We start from the raw sequence: 9,760 nt of genomic DNA on the forward strand, positions 1-9,760 counted from the left end.
CCCCCCGCACACACTCCCACGCCCCTCCCCCTCCGTGGGAACGGCGGGTGGTCCCAGGGGGGGACATTTCCTGGGCTTGTCCCTGCTCCGCTTCCTGCGGGACTCGATGTCCGTGGCCGGGGGCCAGAGGGGCCAGGGGTGACACGGGGGGGACACGCGGGACGACACAGGGGGGAACACGGGGAGGGAGACGAGGGGGCACTGGGAGACGCGGGTGGGACATGAGCGACCCGGGGGGGACACGGGGGGACACGGGAGAGAGAGTGGGGTTGACGCGGGAGTGAGAAGGAATCACGGGAGGGATAAGCGGAGGGAGTCGGGGGGACACGAAGGACATGGGGGGCATTACTTGGGAGACACGGGGGTGGCATTGGGGGTGACATGAGGGGAACAGGGAGGTGACGCAAGGACAACACGAGGGGACACGAGTGGGACCCGGGAAGGGATACAAGGGACGCAGGAAAGGACGGGGGAGGGACATGGGGGAACACTGGGGGTGACAAGAGGGCGACATGATACAGACACATGCGGGGACACGTGTGGCGTCCTGGAGGGAACACGGGTGGCAAGGAGGGGACACAAGAGGTCTCGGGCGGGACACGAAGGGAGAGTCGGGGAAGACACGGAGAGCTCTGTGAGAAGTCGTGGAGTGAACCGGGGGGGCACAAGGAGGAACACGGGTGACACTGAGGGGACAAGGGGGTGACAGTCTGGGGACACATGAGGGGGCCAGAGGAGGACGGGGGGGTATGCAGTGGGGCGGCATGAGGGGACACGGAGGTGACACAATGGGAATTGGGAGGGACAGGGGACGGCACACGGGGAAGAGATCACCGAGGGGACCCGGGGAGAGCACGGGAGGTTCACAAAAGAGGCACAGAGGGTGACACGGGGGACATGGCAGGTGACGTCGGGGACAGTATGGGAGGGACACGGATGGGACACGGGGGCGTCATAGGGGTGACACAGCAGTGACGCGCGAAGTCATGGGAGTGACACGGGGAACATGCGGTGACCCCCCCTCCCCGTGTCCCCCCAGCCGCGGCCGTCAGCACCCGCCTCCCACACGTTCCGAGAGCGGAGCCTGCACCGGGGGGGAGCCTGTGGGGGCTGCGGGACCGCCCTGGGACCCCACGGGCTCGTGTGCAGAGGTGACACCCCCGGGACACGCTGCGGGGGCTGGACGGCGGAATGGGGTGGGGGGGATAATGGGGACAGTGGGGTCGGGACTGGAAGGTTACTGGGGCCAGTGGAGGGGTACTGGGAAGTTACTAGGGACGCTGGGAGGGCACTGGGAGGTTACTGGGAGCATTGGGGGCTTACTTGGATGTTTACTGGGGGCGTTGAGGAGTTTACTGGAGTATTTACTGGAGGAAGTGAGGGGTTATTTGGGATACCGGGAGGTTACTGGGGGCAGCGGGAGGATACTGGGGAGGGAGTACTGGGGTCCCTGGGGGGGCCCTGGGGGGTGCTGATGTCTCCGTTGTCCCTCGCCAGTTTGCAAAGTCGCCGCCCACAAGAGATGTGAGAGCAAGGTACGACGGGAGGCGGGGGCGTCAGCCGAGGGCGGAGGGCCCATTTGGGGCTGGGGTCCCATTTGGGATGACCCCTGTGTCCTCATTCAGGTGACGTCACCGTGCCAACCTCTGCCCCCGCCTGAGCTGGTGAGTGTGGGAGGTCGCGACCTCCCCAAACCCCCCGGGCAAGAACCGAGACCCCTCAAACTCCCCTCGAGACCCCCAAACCCCTCAGGCACGATCTGAAACCCCCGAAGCATCCCCAGGCAGGACCCCCTGAACTCCCCTCGGGACCCTCAAACTCTCCGGGCAGGATCAGGGACCCCACGGAAGGGGTAAAACCCCCCCCAAGCCCCGCAAGCAGGAGATGGGATTCTCCCTCGGCAGCCCCAAACACCCTTGTCAGGATCCGGCGCCCCCGATATTCTCCCTGGACCCTGAACTCCCCAAATCCCCCTCGGGACCCCAAAACCCTCCCGGGCAGGACCCTGCCTCCTCCCTGGTGGTCGGGCTCCCCCAGACCTCGCTGTGCCCCTCCAGAGGCGGAACACGGCCCCGGTGCGGCGTAGTGAGCGTGTGGTGAGAACCCCGAACCCCCAAAACCCCCTCGACTCCCTGACCCGCCCGTGACCCCTAACCTCCCCCCGGTATCCCCAGCCCTCCTCCCGGGAACCCCCTAAACCCCTCTGCTGGAGTCCGAAAACCCCCCTCACCCTCTGCAGGTGTTGGGGACCCCTCGACCTCCCCCGACACCCCTGACACCGCCATGACTCTGCTGTGTTTTGGGGACCCCTCTGACACCCCCCTTGGTCCCACCTTGCCCCTCCCAACCCTCCTCACATTTTGGAGACCTCCCTGACCCTTGACCCCACGGCCTTGTTATGGGGACACCCCCTGTCTCCCCCAAACCCCCTTGATTCCCTCGACCCCACCCTGCTTTGGGGACTACCCTGACCCCCTCCTTTGCTCCCCCGTCTTGGTCCCACATGAACGCCCAACCCCCATGTTTGGGGACACCCCTTAACTCGGCCTATATTTTGGGTCCCCCCGACCCCATTTTTCCCCCTCCTCGTTTTTGGGGCACCCCCGCGACCCCCCAGGGCTCCTCGCTGGACAGCGTCCCCCAGCGGAGCACCCTGCCCAGGTACGGGGGGTTTGGAGGTGCTGGGGGATCTCAGGGATGTGGGCGGGGGGAGGAATTTGGGGGAGATCCCAAGAGGTTTTGTTTTTTTGGGGGATCTCGGGGAGGGTTGGGGGGTTGAGGGGGGCGTTAGAGTGCTGAGAGAGTCCCGGAGGGTCAAATTCTCTCCGTTGGGTTCTGGGGGTGCCGTCCCCAGTTCTCAGTCCCTCCTTCCCCCCAGGACTCCTCGCGCCCCCAGCCCCGAGGTCCCCCCGTTCCCCCCCCTGGACCTGACGTTCGTGACCGAGCGGATCCTGAGCGTGGGGGTCCCGGGGAGCGGCGAGGGGGGTCCCGGGAAGCACCTGCGGCACCTGGCGAAGCTCCTGGGGGCGCGGCACGGCCCCAACTACACGGTGAGGGCAATGAGGGCAACGGGAGGGTCCGGGAGGGCTGTGGAGGGCACTGGGGGGGCTGTTGGGAGCACTGGGAGAGGTCGAGGGGGGCTGCGGGGGCCATTGGGACCCTTGGGCGAGGGACAAGACACGAGGGACCCGGGGGTGGCAAGGGGCTGGGATGTTGGGGGTTCCAGGGGTGGGCTGGGGGTCCGAGGGCAGTTTCGGGGTCGCCTCGGTGGGTCCGGGCTCTCCCCGACTCCCCCCGTGCCCCCCCAGATTTTCAACCTGTCCGGGAAGCGCCGCGACCTCACGCGCCTGAACCCCAAAGTGAGGGGGGATCCGGGAGTATCTTGGGGGGGTAGGAGGGTCCCCCCGAGAGATTCGGGGCGTCCTGGGGCATGCGGGGCTCTCGGACGGGTCCCGGGGATGGGTCTCGTGGGTTTGGGAGATCCTCCGCTCGGTTTTGGGGGTCCCGGGGCAGGTCCCGCGGGGTTGGGAGGGTCCCGGGGGATGGGGGGAGTTGTCCTGGGGGTTGCGGGAGTCTCAGGGGGTGCGGGGGTTACTGGGGGGGGTCCCTGCAGGGTTGGGAGTGTCTCGGGAGGGGATGTCCTGGGGAGGGGGAGGGTTCCGGGGGCATCCCGAGAGGTTTGGGGGTATCCTGGTGGGTTTGGGGTCCCCCCGCGGTGTTTGGGGTTCCGGTTCTGAGGTCCCCCCCAGGTGTTGGATTTCGGGTGGCCGGAGCTTCTCGCCCCCCCTCTGGAACTGCTCTGCTCCGTCTGTAAAGCGCTCGAAGGGTGTCTGGGGGGGCACCCGCGCAACGTGGCCGTGCTGCTCTGCAAGGTGGCGTGGCCGGGGGGGTTTGGGAGCCTCTGAGGGGGCTTTCCGTGGAGTTTGGGGGCTGGGGACAATGGGGAAGAGTCTGCGGGGCAATTGGGCGGGCACTGGGTGGTATTGGGGGGCAGGGAGGGGCACTGGTGAGGGCACTGGAGAGGGTACTGGGCGTTACTGGGATGCACTCGGGGCTATGGGGGGCACTGGGTGGTACTGCAGGGCACGGGGGTGTCAGTGGGGGTGACACCGAGAAGCACTGGGGGGTACTCGGGGATGTGGGGGGGCACTGGGTGGTACTGGGGAGGCTCTGTGTGACAGTCGGGGGTCCCTCGGAGATATGAAATGGTACGGGGGTATACTGGGGGGTACTGAGGGTCCTCACCCGTCCCCTCACCCTCCCCCAGGGCAGCAAGGCCCCAGTCGGGGTGGTAGTGGGGGCATTTCTGCACTACAGCAACGTGTGGGGCGTGAGGGGGCACCGGGGGTCTTTGGGGGATTGGAGGGATTAAAGGGGAGGGGGGGCTTGGAGGGTTTATGGGGGTTATTGGGGGGGCTGGGGGGGTTTATAGGAGGTTGTGGAAAGTTGGGGGGCAGAGTGGGGGGGTCTAAAGGAGAATTCTCGCCTTCAGAGGTGACCCAGAGGGGTCAGGGGTGGGGGAGCTATGGGGAGGCTGAGGGGGGTCATGGGGGGCTTTAAGGGGGTCATGGGGAGGACTTGGGCTATGGAGAAATTAAGGGGGGCTTGGGGGAGTCTTAGGGGTCCCGGGGAGTTGCGGGGGCTTTAGGGGTACCCTGACCCCCACTTTTGGCCCCCCAGCCCCGAGCAGGAGCTGAATGCACTGAGTATGAGGAGGTTCTGCGAGGAGAAATTGGGGGACGTCCTGCAGCCCTCCCAGCGCAGGTCGGGGGGTTTAAGGGGGACGGGTCCCAGGTGGCTTTAGAGGTCCTGGGGACTGTGGTGAGGTTATGGGGTCTGGGGGGAGGGGGTGTCAGGGGAGGTCATGACGGGATTTGGGGGAGTTGGGGTGTTTTGGGGGTGATTTTGGGGAATGGTTTTTGGGGGTTGTTTTGGGGTTATTTTTGGAGTGTTTCTTAGGGCGATTTTTGGGTGGGAGTGATTTTTTGGGATGCTTTTAGGGTATTCTAGGGGTAACTTTTGGTGTGGGTTTAGGGTGGTTTCTGGGATGGTTTTGGGGTGATTCTTAGGGGTGTTTTGGGGTGGTTTTGAGGTGATTTTTGGTGTGGTTTCAGTTGGTGTTTGGGGTCATTTTGAGGGGATTTTTGGAGTGGTTTTGGGGCGACTAGGGGTTCCACTCGTGCCCCCACCCAGGTACACAGAAGATTTTGGGGCACTGCTCTCGGGGCGACTCCGCCTGAACAGCTCCCCCCAGTTCCTGCACCACGTCCTGCTGCCCCCCCTGCCCGCCTACGACCCCCCTGATGGTCAGTTTGGGGCGGGGGGGGGTACCCCAGCAAACCCCCAGGGCCCCCCAGTGATACCCCCGTGTCTCCCCCAAGGTTGCCGCCCCTTCCTCAAGATCTACCAATCACTGCAGCTCGTCTACACCTCGGGGGTCTAGTGAGTAACACCCTCCCCCACCCCAAATCTGACCTCCCCTGCACCTCGGGAGGTCCCCGGCCCCTCCCAAACCTCACATCCCCCATTGTGCCCATTGAGGGGTCCCGGGGCGCTCCCAAAGTTTACAACCCCACCCCCCAAACCTGCATGTCAGAATGCGAACCTCGACCCCTCCTTTGGAGGGGTCCAGGGGCTCCCTCCAATTTCCCCAAGTGCTCTGCGGGTGCTGGGGTTTCAGGGAGTACCCCTAATCTTGACACCCCCCCAAAAATGACTGCCCCAAGCCTGCTCCCCAAACTTTAATGCCCCCCCTTTCTTCCCCCAGCAGCGCCCCCCCCTCGCAGTCGCTCTGTGTCACCCTGGAACCGGCGCTGCTGCTCAAGGGGGACGTGATGGTGAGGGGGGGGTGTCGGAGGACGAGGGGGGAGGCCGGGGGGGTTCTCAAAGGGTCGTGGGGCGGCTCGCGGGTGGCGTGCGGGGAAGGCACGACCACCCCTAAACTTTGTGTGTGTGGCTCCCCCCAACTCACCTGTCCGTGTCCCCCCCAGGTGCGCTGTTACCACCACCGGCGGGGGGGGCGCGAGGCGGTTTTTGGGGTTCAGTTCCACACGGGGACCCTGCGCGGACCCCGCCTGAGGCTGCGCCGGGACGAGCTCGACCTGGCCTGGCAAGGTGGGGGCGTGGGGGAGTGCGAGGGGCTGGAGATCAGAGGGAGCTGGGGCAACTGCGGGCTCTGGGTGGCTTCGGGTTTTGAGGGGGCACGAGAGGACGGGGAGAGTTTGGGGGTGCTTAGGGGGCTGGGGGGGTTGGGGGGAGAGTCCTGGCGTGACTCGGAGGGTGCCAGGAGAGGGGACACAGGGGGATTTGGGGGCACAGATTACGGGGACATGCCCCAGTTCCCCTGTGCCGCCCCCCCCGACGAGAACAAGGAGGGCAGACCTGGGGGAATTTGGGCGTGCAGAGGCAGATGAGAACTGGGAATGGGCAATTGGGGGGATACAGGGGGATTTGGGGGTGCAGATTATGGGGACGCCCCCCGCCCCGCCAAACCGCCCGTCATGCCTTCCCAGACCAGCGCTTCCCCCCTGACGCCACCGTCGAGTTCATCTTCTCCTCAGGCCCCGAGAGGGTCGAAGGTGAGTTTTGGGGGGCGGAGACGCCCGGGGATACCCCGCCGGGCCCCCTTTTCACTGCCCACCCCTCCTTCCCTCCTCCCCCAAGGCTGGGTCCCCCCACGCGGCCCCCCCGCCTCCCCCATCGATTACGGGGTGCAAGACCCCGCGGTTCGGCGTGACTCCTACGATGGGCACTGGGACAGCCCCGAGGGTAAGAGGGGGTCGGCGGGGTCCCCAAGGCATGGGGGGCGGAAGAAGGACCCCATAGCCTGGGGTTTGGGGCACTCGGGGCGGGTCTCAGGGTGCTGGAGGGTGTTGGGGTGACCTGGAGTGTCAGGGGTGGCTGGGGCGATTTGAGGGGCTGGGGGGACTGAGGGTGTTCGGGGGTTTCAGGGAATCCCCGCGATATGGGAGGGCGGGGATTTGGGGGAGGCCTGGAGAAAATGCGAGGAACTGGGGGAGCACGGGGGGCTTTGGGGGGCAATATGGGCGTACGGGAGGGGTCCCCCATGGCCTGAAGGGGATGGGGGAGGAGACAGGAGTTCCCGGGGTGTTCCGGGTTGGGTTTTGGGGATGCGGGGAGAGAGGTTTTGACAGCCCTTTCCCCCGCCAGAGCTCTCCCACACTTGGGGTCCCCTGGATGGGAGCCCCTACGCCCGCGTGCAGAAGAAGGGGGGACCCTCCCCACCCGGGGGGGATTCTGACTCCCCACCTCCACCTGGAGCCCCCCATGGCCGCCCCCCGCCCCCCACGGCTGCTGAGCGTCGGGAGTTGGAGCAGCTGCTGGGGGGGTTTGGGGTGCAGGGGGACCGCAAGACCCCCGGCCCAGGGGAAGAGCCCCCTGACACACCTGAACTGCTCAGGACCCCCACAGTCTATGGGACCCCTGAACCACTCAGGACCTCAGCACCCTACAGGAATCCCACATCCTACGGGACCCCAATATCCCTTGGAACCCCGATATCCCACTGCACCCCCACATTCCATGAGACCCCGATATCCCATAAGAGCTCCCCCTCCCAGGGGACCCCCACTTTCCATGGGACCCCTGCTCCCCACAGCCTCCTCACATCCTGCGGGACCCTAACACCCCACAGCTTCCCGACATCCTATGGGGCCCCCAGGTCCCAGGGGTCCCCCACACCCTATGACACCCCAAAACCCTATGGGACCCTGGTGCCCCACGTGACCCTGACACTCCATGGCCCCCCAGCATCCCAGGGGTCCCCAACTTCCTACGGGACCCCAGCACCCCGTGGCTCCCCAGTATCCCCCGGGACTCCAACACCCCACGGGGTCACAGCACCCTATGGGACCCCAATATGCCACAGGACCCCAATATCCCGGGGGTCCCCGACATTCCATGGCACCTCACTATCCCAGAACACCTTGTTGCCCAATAGCACCCCAGTATCCCAGGGGACCTTGATATTCCAGGGGTCACCGATACCCTACAGCCCCCCAGCTGGGACCCCAACATCCCTGGAGACCCCAACACCATATGGGACCCCAACATCCCAGGGTTCCCCATCACCCTACGGGACCCCACCATCTCATGGATCCCCAGCATCCCAGGGCCCTCACACTCCCCATAGCCCCCCACCAGCCCAGAAGTCCCCAACATCCTATAGCCCCCCGATATCCCACGGCACCGCAGTAATCCATGAGACCCTGACACCCTATGGGACACCTACATCCCAGGAGACCTCAGCCCCCCACAGCCCCCCAACATCCTACAGCCCCCTAAAACCCCATGGCACTCCAGTATCCCCTGGGGTCCCAATCTCCCACATCACCCCAATATCCGAGGCACTCCCAGCCCCCCACGGGACCCTGATTTCCCATGACACCCCGGCATCCTGCAGCCCCCCAGTAGCCCACGGGACCCCCTCACTTCACAGCCCCACAGCATCCCATGGGATCCAGATATCCCACAGCCCCATCGCACCTCACAGCCTCCCAGTATCCCACAGTCCCCCGAGCCCTTGGGCCCCCCCCAGCCCCTGGGTCCCCCCGTGCCCCCCGCTGTGCCGACGAGCCAGCCTGGCCTCCCCCCGGGACTCCCCAAAACGGGGGGTGCAGCGCTCGCTGTCCGAGGGGTTCCCCCCGTGGGGGGGCTACGGGCGCCCAGTGGCGGGGGGGTACCTGCTTTTGGGAGGGCTCTCGCCCCTCTGCCCCTGTCAGGACTGCCAGGGCTGGGGGGGCGTCTCCCCGCTCCCCACCCGCCCAATTTATGGCAGGCATGGCTGGGAGGGACCCCCCGCGCTCCCTCTGGAGCCCCCAAATTGCCCCCATTGCGGCCGCCCCGGGTTGGGGCTGGAGCGGGGACACCCGCCTGGAAAAGGGGGCTACGATCCCCCCGCCATGGGGGAGCCCCAGGAGCCAACAGGTAAAGATGGGAGGGCAAAAGGATTAATGGGGGTCCTGAGCGGTATTAGGGACATGGAGGAGATGTAAAAGGGCTGTGGGGGCTTCTTGGGGGAGTTGTGGGGAATTGAAGGGGCTATTGGGAGGTCCTAGGGGGGGGATCTGTGGGAGGTAAAAGGGTTCATGGAGGGGGTCTGGAATGGTGATGGTTGGATTGAGGGGGGGTCTAAAGGGGTTAGGGGTGCTTCTGGGAAGGGTTCGTGGCCACAGAGGGGCTGGGGGCGCCTTGGGGGAGCTGAGGCATAAACTGAGGGAGGTTCGGGGGAGTTTGGCGGGTTTAAAGGGGTGATTGGGGGAACCGGGGGGTGTTAGGGAGAGGCAGGGAGCAAAGGAGCCACTGGAGGGAGGTTTTTGGAGGCCCCCTTAAAAAGAACTTCTGGGGGTCGAACTCCCCTTTCTCTGTGACCCCAGGGCGACGCAGCCCCATTGAGGGGATCCCCTGGCCGGACGCCCCACGCGCCCTCCCCGAGTCTCCCCGGGCCCCCTCCCCCGGCAGCGGCACCCCCGGGTCGCCCCCGCCCCCGCAACCGCCCCTGCCCGAGAAGCGACATCCCCCGGCCCCGGGGGGACCCCGGGACCCCTCCTCACCCCAGCGCAGCCCGGGGGGGGCCCAGGGACACCCCTCGGCTGGGGCGGGGCCGGGCGAGACCCCTCCCGGGGGCACCTTCGTGCAAGACACGACCAAGTTCTGGTACAAACCGGGGCTGTCCCGGGAGGAAGGTACGGGGGTACGGGGCGCTGGGGACGCCCGGGGGATTGTGGGGGGCCATGGGGGC

General features: G+C 66.1%; 1 protein-coding gene across 1 annotated transcript in view; it reads left to right on the forward strand.

The window, feature by feature from the left end:
- The window catches only part of TNS2 (tensin 2), a 14,180-nt gene that overhangs the window by 553 nt on the left and 3,867 nt on the right, over nt 1–9,760 (forward strand). The window contains exons 2-19 of the mRNA XM_015652008.2: nt 1,040–1,151; nt 1,498–1,535; nt 1,626–1,664; nt 2,058–2,096; nt 2,618–2,661; nt 2,879–3,050; nt 3,309–3,359; nt 3,750–3,872; nt 4,268–4,329; nt 4,678–4,764; nt 5,194–5,306; nt 5,382–5,442; nt 5,768–5,837; nt 5,991–6,114; nt 6,513–6,578; nt 6,664–6,768; nt 7,171–8,946; nt 9,396–9,704. Coding sequence (XP_015507494.1) covers nt 1,040–1,151; nt 1,498–1,535; nt 1,626–1,664; nt 2,058–2,096; nt 2,618–2,661; nt 2,879–3,050; nt 3,309–3,359; nt 3,750–3,872; nt 4,268–4,329; nt 4,678–4,764; nt 5,194–5,306; nt 5,382–5,442; nt 5,768–5,837; nt 5,991–6,114; nt 6,513–6,578; nt 6,664–6,768; nt 7,171–8,946; nt 9,396–9,704 — 3,391 coding nt within the window. The remainder of the gene's footprint in view (nt 1–1,039; nt 1,152–1,497; nt 1,536–1,625; nt 1,665–2,057; nt 2,097–2,617; nt 2,662–2,878; nt 3,051–3,308; nt 3,360–3,749; nt 3,873–4,267; nt 4,330–4,677; nt 4,765–5,193; nt 5,307–5,381; nt 5,443–5,767; nt 5,838–5,990; nt 6,115–6,512; nt 6,579–6,663; nt 6,769–7,170; nt 8,947–9,395; nt 9,705–9,760) is intronic.

The sequence above is a fragment of the Parus major genome, linkage group LGE22 (assembly GCF_001522545.3).
Source record: "Parus major isolate Abel linkage group LGE22, Parus_major1.1, whole genome shotgun sequence".
NCBI classification, from domain to species: Eukaryota; Metazoa; Chordata; class Aves; order Passeriformes; family Paridae; genus Parus; species Parus major.